The sequence below is a fragment of the Chiloscyllium plagiosum genome, unplaced genomic scaffold (assembly GCF_037043375.1).
Source record: "Chiloscyllium plagiosum isolate Xiang-an unplaced genomic scaffold, Cpla_swu_hap1 HiC_scaffold_14, whole genome shotgun sequence".
Lineage (NCBI taxonomy): Eukaryota > Metazoa > Chordata > Chondrichthyes > Orectolobiformes > Hemiscylliidae > Chiloscyllium > Chiloscyllium plagiosum.
In genome coordinates, this window is record NW_028270152.1 from 26,265,294 (window position 1) to 26,281,883 (window position 16,590).

Genomic DNA, 16,590 nt, shown 5'->3' on the forward strand with positions numbered 1-16,590 from the left:
AAGTGATTGCAGATTAAATATAGCGGTGCTCTATACATGGCTGCTTCGTGTATTTGTTGCTGCAATGTCATTAGTGTCTAGCAAGCGTGAACCCACACTTTGGACTGACAAACTGTCACTTAGTCCACCCAGTCAGGGCATTGTTCCAGTCAATTTCTCGTAGTTCTTCACATCTAGAGAATGGAAAATGAGGTACGGAATTCACCTTATCATGGACAGTCAGCACCGGTCCCTGCTTAGTCACCACATTGCCCTCACCATCGGCACCCCCCAAAAGTCTCCATGTCTCTTTTTATCTCACAATACTCTGCAACATGGGGGCAAACCACATTGAGCTTTGCATACAACTGTCCTCCCTGGCCCTGTATCCTGGCATGACACCTTCATGATGCCCATGTGCTCCTGTATGCTTCCCCCTGTGAAGGCCACGGTGATGGTCACTGTCACTAAGAGCCCCCCCCCCAATAGTTTATCATGCTCTTTTATACAGTCCCCATCCCATTAACTTTGAAGTACTTTCCATCCCTGTCCTTATCCCAGAGCTCTACAAATTCCCTGCTTCCCCTTCCCTAGTTTTGTTGTTTACTATCACTTCAGACAGCGATTTTTCCCCTTCTGGTCCTACAGCACACCCCAACCCTGGATTGTGGGAGGAAACCGGAGCACCCGGAGGAAACCCACGCGGACACGGGGAGAATGTGCAAACTCCACACAGTCAGTCACCTGAGGCGGGAATTGAACCCGGGTCTCTGGCGCTGTGAGGCAGCAGTGCTAACCACTGTGCCACCATGCCGCCCACCCCAAATGGCCATGACAGATATTGATCCAGTCAAGAGGGGGCCACTCTCAGTCAGGGAGTCCTGGAAATAGCAGTCATGGACACAGCCCATATACAATCCAGGATCTGCATCACAGTTAGTCATCTGCTGGATTGTATATGGGCTGTGTCCATGACTGCTATTTCCAGGACTCCCTGACTGAGAGTGGCCCCCTCTTGACTGGATCAATATCTGTCATGGCCATTTGGGGTGGGCGGCATGGTGGCACAGTGGTTAGCACTGCTGCCTCACAGCGCCAGAGACCCGGGTTCAATTCCCGCCTCAGGCGACTGACTGTGTGGAGTTTGCACGTTCTCCCCGTGTCCGCGTGGGTTTGCTCCGGTTTCCTCCCACAATCCAAAAAAAAAGATGTGCAGGTCAGGTGAATTGGCCATGCTAAATTGCCCATAGTGTTAGGCAAGGGGTAAAATGTAGGGGTATGGGTGGGTTGCGCTTCGGCGGGGCGGTGTGGACTTGTTGGGACAAAGGGCCTGTTTCCACACTAAGTAATCTAATCTATGTAAGTAATCTAATCTAAAACCCCTCCTTAACAATCAATGGATGGGCACCCAGGACTGTATTCAACCCAAACCTTTGGCTGACTTTGTTGGGTAGAACTTGGACATGACATGACATGACTTTGATCGTCGCATGGGCAAGTTGAGCGAAGGGCCTGTTTCCATGCTGTAGACCTCTGCTCTTGCAGCTTCCCAACTGAAGACACCGGATTCTCCTGACTCCTGATGCACACCTTACAGGACTGACTGCTGCCCACTCTCTGGGCCGTAATCGGACAGTTCCCCTGACTTTGAGCATCCCAAGCAGATGACTAACTGTGGTGCAGATCCTGGATTGTATATGGGCTGTGTCCATGACTGCTATTTCCAGGACTCCCTGACTGAGAGTGGCCCCCTCTTGACTGGATCAATATCTGTCATGGCCATTTGGTGTGTTTGCAGTTGGCACCTGCTGTAAGTGTTAAATTGACATCTGTGTACTGTTCATCACGCTGTCCCCACCTCTAGACAGATCACTATTGACAAACAGGCTGCCTGTCCATGCATATAAAGTCTCCATGCAGCGGCCTGTCCGTGCTCTTAGCTGGTGTGCCCCGTGATGCAAGTCTATGCTTCATGTGCAACCTACCATGAATTGGAGGGGTGTTACGATGACTGCAGTGGGTGGTAGATGCCATTGTCTGTGGATGTCAGTACACACAGCTAGTGCTCATAAATCATTCCCTGGGACACAACTTGATTGGAGGTAAAGATTGTTCAGAGAAACAGGTGAACTAAATCAGCCAAGTACACACTCTGATTTCCACGTTGAGTTTTCCCAACATCTAGTTTGGATGGCGATCTTTTTAAGATAAAAAGCTGAATATTAGGCTGCGGCAAGTAAGGCATTTAACAAGCAATAATCCCCATATTTGGTAATTTGCCACTGCCGAGCAAGAAATGTGTCACACTGCTCATGAAAAACATAAAGCATGGAACCAGTTGCTCCCACCGACAAGAGGAGCATTGTTGAACATCCTGGTTGATTCTTCCACAAATTGCTGAGACTCGTGTGAGATTCCACCCACTGTTCTTGTGAAACAACCTCTTATTTAAGAAGTTAAAACATTTCCCATTGTCTATTCTTGAGATAAGCTTCTTTGGCAAAACTTCTGCAGTAGTCAATGGCAACCCCTCGCCCAATAGTTTTGATCAGAGGTGGGACTTAATCTGTTAGCCATCAAGTAAATAACCCACTACCATCCTGACCACCTCTGACTCAGTCACCATGAAAAGCTAGGTAGGGGTTGGTACTGAAATCAGGAACTCACCTGCCTTATTGGAAAATTGATCTCTATTACACAGCCCATGCAAAAGTACAATTGGCATGGCAGTCAGGTGAAATTTGGCAGGCTATTTCTTTTGGTGGTGGGGTTAGAGAGGAAGTGGCTATCAAGTGGTACCATGTGAACATACCATGGTCTCTTATGTTTACAGAGCTCTGTTAGCTTTAGATTAGACCTGGATAATGACTGAACCGAGTAAAGATTCCAGAATCAGTCTGGGCAGATAATTCCACTGTTTCCATGAGCATATAATCCTGCTCAGAATGAATTTATTAGTGGAGGCTTCAGTAGACTACTTGCCTACCATATGGTTTGGGTGTCATATCGGAGACTTGAGAATGAGAAGAGAAAATTGAAAAATAGCTGAAAGAAACACGATCTGTCCATGTGTAATTTTATAAAATAAGACTTGTTATAGTGAGATGGATCCTCAAATTAAAGTTTTTCAACAGCAAGTAGAAAGATGTGGGTGTGTTGGGATAAAATATTTCTATACATGTGCTTTCACTTAAATTTTAATAAGATCAAGGCTCTTGGGAATTGGTTATTTAACTTGGAGATAGTGCTGATATTTTCCATTTAGTTTCCATTTGTGTATTTGATAGTTCTATTGTGCAAAAGAAAATGAGTTCATAGAATCATTTGATAGAAATCCCAGAATAATGACACAGATGGAGATTATTCGGTTGATCAAGGCTGTACTGACTCTCTCCAGGAGCAGTTAAGGTAGTCCCACTTCACCAGGCTTTCCCCTCAGCCCTACATTTCTTTCTCTCTTTATGGATCCATTTATCTTTCACACTTCATGATTATGCATGTCTCCTCCAAACTGTCTGGCAGGATATTATATACCCTAGTATAAAAGAATGTTTTCTCCTCATGCCACCTTTAATTCCTTTGCCAACTAACTGAGACTTATGTTCAAATAAAGGCACAATATTGCTGGAAATCTGAAATAAAGACAGAAGGTTGGAGAAACGCAGGTCTGACAGTTCTGAAGGAGGGTCTTGTTAAACTCGAAACGTGAACTCTGTTTCTCTCTCCACAGACTCTGCTAGACTTGCTAATGTTCTCTGGTTCTTGATCTTTCTGTCAATAGGAATAACTTACTCTTTATCTACTTTGTTTAGACTCCTCATGATTTTGAATATGTTTAACAAATCTCCTATCTCCCTTCTCTTGAAAGGAGGTCAACCTAGAATTCTGCAATTTATCCACATAATCAAAGTCCTTTGTCCCTGGAATCATTCTTGTAAATCCTTCCTATAATTTGTTTCTGTAAGGTTATCCATTTAAAGATTTGTCATATGAAGTTTTACAGAATAGTGCAACAAGTGACCCTTTGTAATATTTTTCATTATGTTGAAATGATTTATTATGTGGCATAAACCTTAAAGTGCATTATATGAATTGATTTTAAAATGTTCCTTTGCATTCAAAATGAATTGGATGTGAAACAGCTGAATGGACTGTTTATAGTGTGTGTGATGATTTAAATTAAAAAAAAGTACTTTATCGCATTACTGAATTTGCAAACCAAAAGACTGTGTTATTCAAGCTGAATTTCTTTGCATCATTCTGAATTTGCAGCATCAGGCAAATACAATTGGCATCAACAGTCAGTTGTCTTAGTGTAATAACAATATTTAAGCAAAGTACCGTTCAAAGTCTGTGAGAAGATTTGTAGCTCGGGTGCTCGTTGTGGTTCTGTTCGTCGAGCTGGGAATTTGTGTTGCAGACGTTTCGTCCCCTGTCTAGGTGACATCCTCAGTGCTTGGGAGCCTCCTGTGAAGCGCTTCTGTGATGTTTTCTCCGGCATTTATAGTGGTTTGAATCTGCCGCTTCCGGTTGTCAGTTCCAGCTGTCCGCTGCAGTGGTTGGTATATTCGGTCCAGGTCGATATGGGAATTCGACTGGGACAACACTACTATTATAGGACAAGCCAAACAGAGAACAGCCAGGGAATTCCTAGAGGCATGGCACTCATCCACAGATTCAATCAATAAGCACATCGACCTGGATCCAATATACCGACCACTGCAGCGGACAGCTGGAACTGACAACCGGAAGCGGCAGGTTTAAATCACTATAAATGCCGGAGGAAACATCAAAGAAGTGCTTCACAGGAGGCTCCCTAGCACTGAGGATGTCACCCAGACAGGGGACGAAACGTCTGCAACACAAATTCCCAGCTCGGCGAACAGAACCACAACAAAGTACCGTTCACTTATAAACAAAGAATGTTTTAATTTCAGCTATTGAATTTGCTGTTTTGTATTTGCTGCACAGAGATTGGATATTGTATTATGTCACATCCAGATAGCAATTCTTAATCACTGATTCTGCCATGAATTTTAAGGTGCAGTCCAATCCTGTATCATATATTCAATATTATATACAACACGTTTGTTTTCCATGGATAATTGGCTAACAAAACGAGAAATGGCAACCTGAGATAAAAATGTGGGAGAAACTCAGCAGGTCTTGCAGAATCATAGAGGAACAATGTCATCGTTTCGAGTCCAGTGTGACTCTTATTTGAAGCAGACAGGTAATCCTGCCTGATAGGAACCAGGGCTAAATCTATCACGTCTGTTGAATTCCTAGGTGAGATTGGCATCTATTACGTCTTTCAAGGAAACTATAATTTTGTGTGAATAAAGTTACATTTCATTTATTAGACCTTAGCTTGCAGCAAATATCTGTGCTCCATATTCATACAATGCCTGCTGATATGCAATTAAATTTTCAAATAAATATTCTGTCTAATTTCATGTAAGTTTTCATAATTTTATTTATTTTTATTCATTCATATATGTGATGTAGCTTGGCCAGCATATATTACTAAACCCTACTTTATAGAGAATTTAATTTTAGTTTTATTAATTGCAAAGTGAAAGTGGTGTGAGGTAGAATACACAATTTCATCATTATGAGAAAGAAATTCGAATTCAGTTCCTTTGGTGCACTTTGCATGGCAAAAGCGTCTACTTGCCATCGAATCAGCACTTTTTAAATAACATAAAAATATTGTTCCACTTGACATTGATATTTGTGTGAGTCCACTTGAGTACAAGACAAAAAGTTGAAATTCAACCTTAACTTTTAGTTGTAATCTTCCCCGCCACACAAATTGTTGGGTTTAAGTATAGGAATGATTGATATTTGGTAATGAATTGACAGGCATGAATAGAAATGAACAATTTTGATGGTGTAAACCATGAGAAAAAAATTCAAGATGTTTGAGTGTTAGGACATCTGATCAATTAAAATTGTTTCATGAACTGACTTCCTAAAATATTTCAACAGTAATAAACTTGCAATTTTAAATTTTTTGGATCCAGAACTTCATGTAGGAATCATTGATATCAAGAATTTGGACACAGTGATCAGCATTCTTAATTTGAATCCTATGCAGTTTCCTAAATGTCTTGTGTGCATGCATTCCTGCTTAAAAGTTTTGCAATGAGCGTTCTTGACTTTAGAATTGAACTCATAGTACCTGATCACATAGTCTGCTTCCCTTTTGTATAGTCTTTGGTAAAAACACTTATGTTGCTGAAAACATTAGGCTACAGTATATCTATATCTGGAGCTCTGACAATTAGTAATTAGAACAGTCGTTTGAGCTTCTTCGTAATTAATGTATTCGGGAATAAGCTGTAGAATGTTTTTTGCGTACTGGAACAGTTCTCAAATATTCAGTACTTAAAATACTGTGATGTTGAAAATTTAAATAAAAACAATGCCAGAGAAACTTGGTAGCTCTGATAGTATTTGTGAGAGAGTAAGACAGAGTTAACATTTGAAACTGATTTAAACTTGAAACATTTACTGTTCTGTTCTTTCCAAAGAAGTTGCCAGACTTGAATTTCTCCAGCTTTTAATTTCTAGATCTCAAGTATTCTTTTCCCAATGAGAGACTAATCTGTAGATCCACCTGTCCACACTACTGAACTGCTGTAGATTGCAGAATAGTAGTCAGGTCCTATGCTGCAAATTATCTTAAATCATGTCACAGTATTCTTTACATCTTCTGTTGCAGTTTAATAAGCTAATCATAAATTATTGTTTAAGTTTTCATTTCTGGACATCTTAATGTATGTATATATTTTTAAAACAGGGACCTGGAAATTAGTATAGACTTCATTTGAATTCCATTTTATTGATTACTTTCAAAGGTTCTGATTTCATTTGTGCCACTTCATGAGATCACTGGTTTGTAACTCGCCAGATGATGCCTGTCAGCCATTCAATCTATTAGTGGTTAACTGTATGCAATTTATTGTTGGAGTGGAGTAAGGAGGAGTTGTGATAGAGAGTTACTGATATTTATACCAGAATGTTGCCACTCTTCATAATCTTTTGTGAGAGACCTGTTTCTTTCATTTTGCTCTGGCCAACTTTTGTAAGCTAGCATGAAATAAATAAATAAATCATGTTATTAATCCTAGATCACCTGTTTAAACTGTTTGTATTGTTATCTTTGAAAATATATGATGCAGAAATTGACTTAAGAGTAACCTTCTGTTCTGGAAACTATGGAATGTCTCACCTTTATGCTAGATGCTATAGCATTCACTTTGTTTAATGTACAGTTCATGTGGCCATCATCATTCTGGCAGTGTTGAAGTGTACAATATATTTGGACAATTGCTCACTATTCCCAAATATGCCATATTTTAAAACCATTGTGACTATGAAACAGTCTTTGCTTTGGTGTTGAATGCCTTTATACAGTTTGGAGTATACTGATTGTCAAAGTGAACTTGCTGTGGTCTATATCTTATTGTGGTCCTTTGAGTTACACTACCCAAAAGGTGATCTCTTATACCAACTTTTCCATAGGCCAGTGCAATAGTATAATTCAGACTATTTGACCCATTAAGCCATACTCCACCATTCAGCAACGCCTTGGCTAAGCTAGTTGTAACTAAGCTGGTAACTTTCCTGCTTGCTTGTCCTTCATAACCAATTATTCTCTTGACAATCAAAAACCTGTCAAACTTAATTTTAAATATTTTCAACATCTCAGTCTCTACTAATCTCTGGGATAGAGTATTGCCAAGTTTAATGACTTTTTGAAAGAAGCAATGTCTCTTCATAACTGTCTTGAAAAGTATCCTCTTTGTTTTCAAACTGTCTCTGAGTTCTAGATCCTCCCATGAGGAAAACCTATTCGCAGGATTTACCCTGTCAAACCACCTCAGAATATTGTGTATTTCAATAAGCTTAACTCCCATTTTTCTAAACTCTGATGGTTAAAGGCCTAATTTTCTCAAACTTTGTTCATAAGACAACCCCTTAATTGTAGGAATCAGCTTAGTGAGCTTTCTCTGAACTGTTCCTAGAAAAGGAGACCTGATGGTCCTACCAGTGTAATCTCACCTACTCCCTTTGCAGGTGTAGCAAGACTTTCCTACTTTTGTCCCCTACTCCTATGTCATGCTATTTTACTGTCTTTTGTACGTGGTTCACATTTTTAATTTTAATGGGACTGAAGTTGAGAGGAGTTACAGATTTTGACAGTTAAATCACATTCCTATGAGGTATATATCATGTAGCTTTCCTCAATTAATTGAGTGGAACTAAACTCTGATGCTAGTATCTGGTTTCCATAACTGGCTTTTAATTTTTCAAACACTGTATGTTGTTAGGTCCTTTTTAAATACTGTTATAATGAAGCAGAGATCACTTAACTGTGGAAACCTTACCAAAGGATGCTTTGCTAATTGCCTTTACAGAGAAATTATAAGACTATGTTAGATGACAAAGCATTTGCCTTCAATGTAAACATCATCATATATTTTCAGTCTATTAATGGTGAATAAAATTAAAAGCAAGAGGACTGTATTAAATATAAAATGTTAAATGTATTGCACTCCCAAAGAGCCTGATTTAAATCAGAATCTGTTTGAGGTTTTGAAACATATGATTGGTATCAATCAATTCCTTGTTTGTAAAATAATTCATTACTCTTTCCCCCAAGAGATAATATATTAGAGCATTATCAGCAATTCTGTTATAGAAGTTTCAAGTATTGAAATAACTTTCATCTCTAGCATGTCATGTGGGTTGACAAATCACTTGTTTAATTTGAGTCAGATCCAATAAAATAATTTGTTTATGAAAGCACTTGAACTGTTCCTAATACAAAAAGACTGTGAGAAAAATGTAGTCTTTTGTTTGACCTGCAGGCATTGTTATCTCTTAACGTATTCTGTCTCCTTTTCAACTTCTTTGATCTGGGTTTGGTCACATTTGTACCCCCCAAAAAAAGGTATTTGTCAGAACTCACTGGACTTGAAACATGACCTCTGTGTTTCTCTCCACAGATGCTGCCAGACCTGCTGGATTTTTATAGCACTTACTATTTTTGATCCAGAAAGTAAGGGCCCAATTTAGTCAGCCTCCTATTACTGGACAAAACTGTCAGTCTAGGAATCAGTGTAGTGGACTTTTGCCTCCCATCCAATTTTATAATTTTATACAAAATGGAGACCAAAACTCTGCTCAGCACTCTACATGTGGTCTTACCTTGTACAATTTTAACATCAACTATTTTTTTTCCCTGTGCTCCAGTCCCCTTGTAATAAAGTAATAAAATGTGGCCGTTGCCTTCTTGATCACTCGCCCTACCTGCATGCTAGGTTTGAGTTCCATATGGGGTGCAAACAAGTCTGTCTGAACATGAACATTTAGATGTTTCATGAATTTCAAATATTCTGCTATTCTGTTCTTACTACAGAAATGAATAACTTCACACTGCCCCATATTGTGTTCCATCTGCCACCTCTCTGCCCACTCACTTACTCTGTTTATAATGTCTTTTCAGCCTCTTTCTGTGTTCCTCACTGCTTAATTTCATACCTAACTTTATATTGTTAGCAAAATTAAATGCATCACTCTGTTGATTCAAGTTATTAATATAGATTGCAAATAGCTGGGACCCAGCACTGATTCTTGTGGTGTTCGACTAGTTACAGCCTACTTAGTTGACAATGTCCCTTTGTCATTACTCTTTGCTTTTTGTCTCTTAACCTTCCTGCAAGGCATGCCACTATATTGCCCCAACTCCATGAATCTTGTCATTGCATATTAATATATCACATTTTTGAATGCCTTTTGCAACTTCAAGTAAACTGCATTCATTGGGTCCCTTTTATCTACCCTCCTGGTGACATCCTCAAAAAAGTCCAATAACTTTGTCATCCAAATTTTCCTTTCATAAAGCCAGTCTTATCATCCTATGATTTTCTTGGTGTATTTTTAATGTCTAAAGTCAGAATTTCAATTCTTTTTCCAAAACAATCAAATTATTCTGTGGTCCAAGTTGTGGATGATCTGCTTCACTGGATACCTGAACTAAAAATGCAAATTAATAGATGAAAATTTGCATTATAACTAAAGCAGAATCAATTTAGACGCAATACAACATGCGGTCCTACTGATTTGTTGGGTTTAAGGTTGTTTTATGCCAGTCTGTCTTTAAGAGATGTATGAGTTATAATTTAGCAACTACAAAAAATAGCTACAGACTGAAAATTGCTGGTATCTTCACTCACTTTACTTGCATGTTCTGTTCTTGTATTATAGAATGCCTCAAAGGCACAGTTGGAGCTCTTTTGCTGGAAAACCCAGCTGGTCAGAATGGGCTGACGTATGCTGATCTTTATCATGAGGCAGCCAAAGTATTTGGCCTCAGAAGCAAGAAACTAAGATTGTGCCTAGGTGATACCAAAGCAGAAGGTATGTCTTGTTGATGATATAAGCACTGGCTAGGAGAGCTAAGGAGCAACTTAATTTTGAGATTTCAGTGCTCTAGAAGTATAGAGACCTTTAAATTGTGACAATTGGGCGGCACGGTGGCACAGTGGTTAGCACTGCTGCCTCGCAGCTCCAGAGATCCGGGTTCAATTCCCGCCTCAGGCAACTGACTGTGTGGAGTTTGCACATTCTCCCCGTGTCTGTGTGGGTTTCCTCCGGGTGCTCCGGTTTCCTCCCACAGTCCAAAGATGTGCAGGTTAGGTGAATTGGCCTGCTAAACTGCCCATAGTGTTAGGTAAGGGGTAAATGTAGGGGCATGGGTGGTTTGCGCTTCGGCGGGGCGGTGTGGACTTGTTGGGCCGAAGGGCCTGTTTCCACACTGTAAAGTAATCTAATCTAATCTAATCTAAAAATGTAAAGTAATCTAATTGGTTTTGGCCATGTATATCTCAAATTTAGTATCTACAGCTCCAGTTCTCCTTTTGAATATACCTCTGGTGTGTGTTCCAAATATACATTCTTCTCCCTTTCCCATGAAGGACCATTTTTGGGTTTGTGATGCGTGTTGAGTATTGGAAGATTAAATTCGAGTGCATTAAATGTTTTACCACATTTTCTTTTGTATGTGTTGCATATTTCCACCTCTGCTAGCTGTTTGCTTTGGTAACCTTTCTTTAGACACTATAAGTAACTAGCTGAAAATGTGTTGCTGGAAAAGCGCAGCAGATCAGGCAGCATCCAAGGAACAGGAGAATCGACGTTTCGGGCATAAGCCCTTCTTCAGGAAGGGCTTATGCCCGAAATGTCGATTCTCCTGTTCCCTGGATGCTGCCTGACCTGCTGCGCTTTTCCAGCAACACATTTTCAGCTCTGATCTCCAGCATCTGCAGACCTCACTTTCTCCACTATAAGTAACTATCAATGGTACTTGCATGCTGAGTTCTTGTGGTGCCCTCATTTGCAAATCAACCCTACAACATTGAACTTAGGGTTGTATTGTGGACTTTAATTTTTTTTCGTTAATGACATTTGTCACTTGAGTTTAACCACAGCACCAGTATTCCATACAAAAATTGCTCAAGGCAATGAAGGTGATTTTAAAACCAGTGGTTTATTTCTATGGCAGTAACAGAGGAAAAAAATGATATTCTTGCACAGTCGTTTATATGCTCCATAATCTGTTTATTTCCTCAATGGATCAGTTCTTAAATATAATCATGAAGACTATTTTTATTAATTACATACTCAATTATAAAAATAAGTCTCTGTTTACTTTGACTATTTTAATCTTGCTATTGTATTTGTTCGCAACTACTGTTTGCGTGATCTTAAGCACAGAAATATTAAGGACAAGAATGTGAAAGGTCAAAGTGAGCTTATTTCATATAAACCAAAGTACAGGAAATTCTGGCATGCAGATTTTATCCAAATATTATGCAACTTAGTTATGATGTGTCATTTCAAATATTCCTAAATAATTCAGTATCCACAATAATTAACATTTTCTGAAGCTAGCCACAAAATGCAGAAAGTTTTAGCTTTTGATGTTGACTTCAGTTTCAAACCTAACTGGTTTGCAACAAAAATATAAGTAGTCCTTTGGTTCCTGTACAGACTGAGAAAGAGAAAATGTAATGCAAATTCCTATACATTTTTTAATGGAAGAAAAGTGATTAGAGATATTTCTAGAAGACCATTTCCCAAGTGGTGTCAAAGTAGCACTCTCAAAAATTCTAATTTAGTTTGCAATTTTCGAACTAATTTAATTTGCAGTGGTCCACAGTATGTAAATACTTAAAATGATTTGAACAACAGAATACTGAGCTAGTGAACAAGAGTACAGATATTCAAATTCAGCATATGCTGCAATATTATTTAGAAGAATGTTAAGTGCCATTACTCTTAACATTTCCCAAATAATAGAGGCTTTTGTTACATTGTTGCACATCGTTTTTAAGTGTGTTCAATGTATGTTTAATATTATTTTGGTACATTGTTATAATATAATTTAAGCAAAATGTCATTTCAACTGAAATGTTTACTAATTTACATGTATTAACTAATTACCAGCACCACAAGTCCATTACTGTGTCTATTATGATGTCTGGTTACTAACTGTACTAATATTGATGCTCTGATTTCCACAAATGGGATAACTTTTGATCCACTGATGCTGAAGAAAAGCATGAAACTTAACTGTTTCTGTGCTAATGTGGTCAGTTAAGAAGTGGAATAACAGCAGAATGGAAACCTATTTTCTCCTGTGTCCCAACAATCCTGTCGAAGGCTTACAGCTTCTCCTATCTGGAGCTTCATCTTATCCCTGTTTAACATTCTAGTTCCCTTACCCAGCCACCATGATTGTTATTGTTCATGAACTATCTCAGCTAATAAATGATATATGCTTCAGGGCTTAGCACTGGCATTATCACACCTTTTGAAAATGTCAAAAAATTAAAATAAATTTGATTCTTACTCCATACTCCCTCAGTGGCTTCAAAAATAACTTAATGCACAAAATGTCTTAAGAATACACTAAATACTGAACGTTTCTATGTCTAAAGTGCCATGTGTATATTATTAGCTTAAAAATGCATTTTTCAATTTTATTTCTACTTTTATTCCATTTGAGCAGCATGTGCTCATTCTGAATTAATATTTGACCTGTGTTGCACAGATGAATTTTCAAGTGCAGTGTAGGTAGGCCAGTAAAATGGGCTGCTGCATCTGTGCTACTGTTTTTAACTTTAAAATGGGTCATGGTCTATTGTAGGATCCTCAGGAGGATAGACACAATTTAGAGAAGAATAAAATTTGGTATGAAAAGATTTTGTCTCTTGGATTAATTTTGTTCCATTTGGCTTGTAAGCAGTTTTTTTTATGAAGTATTGAGCAGTGAAGACCATAATATAGTGCAATGACAACACAAGTCAGGATGAGAAGTGGTAATGTATCATACTGTTGTTTGTGAAATTTTATTTCAAAGTCATTTGAAAAATAGAGAGCAAATGGAAGAAGACATGAAATATCCTTCAATCTCTTACAAAATAAAATAATGCCCAAGTTCTGATCGTCAAACGTATGGTGCAAAATGAATACCTATTTCGGCTCTTCCTTTATCAAAATATTGAAGTGGTGCAAAAAATTTGACATATTTTGCACAACAGTGTTGGTTTCCAAGACAAAGCTAATTTATCAGGAAGGAATGAAGTTCACCAAAAGTTATAAGTAAGCCCACTAATGTAAGGCTACCCTTTTCATACATTTCTATAAGTTTGTTTTTATTTGAAGAGTCCTCCTGTAAGATTCCTAAAACGCTTTGTTCTTAGAAGACTTGAATACATTTCAACAATGTTTGAATTGATACTGAACCATGGAATCAAGCTTACTTCTTAAAATGCCTCTGCTTGGTTAATTTTGCTGTGCCTTTGCTCCTAAATAAATAAACAAATGCACATGTACAAGTTTACTGCATATGCATATGGTCATTGCACACAAATCAAACTACAAATTTTGTTGCATTACATTGGATGGAATTAATTTGACAAACCATTGTCACATCTGTGCATTTTGACTTTGAGATTGTGTAGTCCAGTTTCAAACTTTTCAGTATTCCATATTGGATTGAGGGAAGTGAGTAAACCACTAATATTTGGGAAGGTTATTTGGAATAGAGTCTTAGGCTTTAGGCTTTATATATACCCTATTCAATTTTAGTTCAGATGTTAGATTGCTTTCATGACCAGCAATTGTGTCATTCTTGTAATCTTGGGGAAAAAAGTGTGAATTTCTAATTTTTTACATACAATAATAGTGCGTTTTTAAAATGTTACTATCTTTTTTCAGAAATTACAGATGACTCTTCAATGAAAATGTTGAATATGAAGACTATTTATATTCATGTTTTGCCGACAACAGCTGAGGCCTAAGATCTGTACAAATATTTCGTCCTTATGAATGCTGCGTTATGACCATGTTGTACTGCTAATGGATTATCCATACCTGGATTTAATTTAGAAAATTTGAAAATGTTGTTTGACTGTACACTTGACACATCACTGAAGAAGATTAAATGCTATTTCATAAAATTACACTTTATTTGATGTCATACATATATTGATTAATTTTCCTCTTGAACCTCAGCAACAGTAATCTACAGTTGGACATTATAGTAATATTGGTGCAAAGGAGACTACAGGTGGGAGGGCACAGGTGCTAAGTCAGTTTGTTCTTATGCGTATCTGATCTCCTCTGTGCTGTTGTGCTGAGCAAGACGCCAGGCATTTCCCCTTTGAGGGAGGGGAATTCATTTTAAAAGGTTGATATTGATACTTTTTATAGCTTCATCAGCGTAACATTAATAGAGACGTGGAAGTCATCCTCTGCTTCAGGTGCTTTGTGGGAGTCATTGGCACAAAGGATACTAATAGAGAGACTGAAACATTCATCATCACAAAAATAAATAGTTGGGTAGATAACAAGGTACATCACGAACAAGAATAAAGAATAAATCTGAAGAGCAAAGTTCCCACAATCTTGTTAATCTTTTCTAAAGTCCCCAGTTTGTATGCTGGTTGTACTACAAAATTATGGAAAAGAACAAAAGTTATTTTTCCTAAATCTTTGTGGTAATAGCTCAGATCTTTACAACATCTGAATGAAAAATTGCCTTCTAACATTTTAGATTGAACTACCATGCTGTTTGGAATTTTTCTTCCAAAACAATTAAGTGTTGGTACTTTGTCCCCTTTTTTCTGGGCACTATGTCTAACAGTTAAACTGAGATTGTAGATTTTTAAATGATGCCACCAGGTTTTGTGGCATCTTGCAGAGAAAAAGTTACCATGATGTTCACTGTATCTTAATCATCCAAAAGATAATATGGTTCAGACCTCATGGTCTGTTGAAGAATGCTTTTTGGATACAATATTTGCATGCAGATCAGTGAGTAGCTTTGTGAATGCATGTGAATCAAATTGCATATTTTGCTGCATTACATTGGATGGAATTAATTTGACAAACCATTGTGAAATTTGGTGCATTCTGATTTTGAGATTATGTAGTCCATTTCAAACATTTCAATTTTGGTTTGGGGGTAGAAAGTAAACCACTGATTTTGGGAAGGTTTTTTTGGAATGGAGTCTCAGGCTTTGGGTTTCATGTATATTCTATTCAATTTTAGTTCAAATGTCAGATTGTTTTTATGATCAACAAATAAGCAGACACAACATAAGACCCAACTTTGAGAATAAAATTCTGCTTAGTAAATGTGGTGTGAAAAGCAAATGCATTGGACACTTATTCAATTAATTGTCAAATAAGCAGTTTTGCTCTCATCATATGCTTGAACTACATTATTTGGACAGACTCTCTATTTTTATTCAGACTGTGTTAACTCCATTATACATCCTTTGTCCCATGAATTTTAACATCATACTTGTGGTAACCTATCACTAATATTTTCACAATGGTATATTGTAGGAATGAACATGTTGTTTGTAATTCCATTTCAATAACTTTCAAACAGCCTCTGCAGAAAATGCCTTCTTGAAACTATGCAATGCAATTCCCCATAAATGGGCAAAAAAGGTTTGGATAACTAGCAACTTACAGCTGCTATAGTACATTTTGGAAACTCTTGATTTCTTATACAGTTATACATGTGCCTAGGAATTGTATTTTCAAAGTGTTAGGCCTTCCTCTTGTTTCTGTACTAATTGCATTAATCCTAAAGATCGATTGGGAATGCAAATTATTTTGAGCTCATATTCAGTTGTAAAATTCGGGTTGAGGTTGTTTGTTTCTCAATGCGTGAACTAACTTTAAATAAATATAACAATGTAATGTAGTGACAATTGTAATGGTGCACTTTGTTTTTTTATTATGAGCTTCTTAATCAATGCTTTTTGTGACCAGTAGTTAAACTGATTTGTAGTCCAACTGGTGTGGTTAGTGTCGAAAACATCTACCTCTCAACCATATGATACACCACTTTTTAAAAACATATACTGAGAAAAAGGGCTTCATCAAAGCCACAGTGAACAACAAGATTGGATGAAATAAAAAGATATGGATATTAGGAAGGATGATAGTACTTAAAATTGATAATTGATCTTGTCTGGATGGGATACATCCTAAATTACTGAGGAAAGTAAGTGTAGA

General features: G+C 37.7%; 1 protein-coding gene across 4 annotated transcripts in view; it reads left to right on the plus strand.

Annotated features, from left to right (window-relative positions):
• The window catches only part of iars1 (isoleucyl-tRNA synthetase 1), a 186,242-nt gene extending 169,966 nt beyond the window's left edge, over positions 1–16,276 (plus strand). For all 4 annotated transcript variants that reach the window (XM_043707895.2, XM_043707896.2, XM_043707897.2 and 1 more), the window contains 2 exons: positions 10,258–10,410; positions 14,275–16,276. In XM_043707895.2, the coding sequence (XP_043563830.2) occupies positions 10,258–10,410; positions 14,275–14,357 (236 nt within the window). In that variant the 3' untranslated portion in view covers positions 14,358–16,276. The remainder of the gene's footprint in view (positions 1–10,257; positions 10,411–14,274) is intronic.
• The last annotated feature ends 314 nt before the right edge of the window (positions 16,277–16,590 follow it).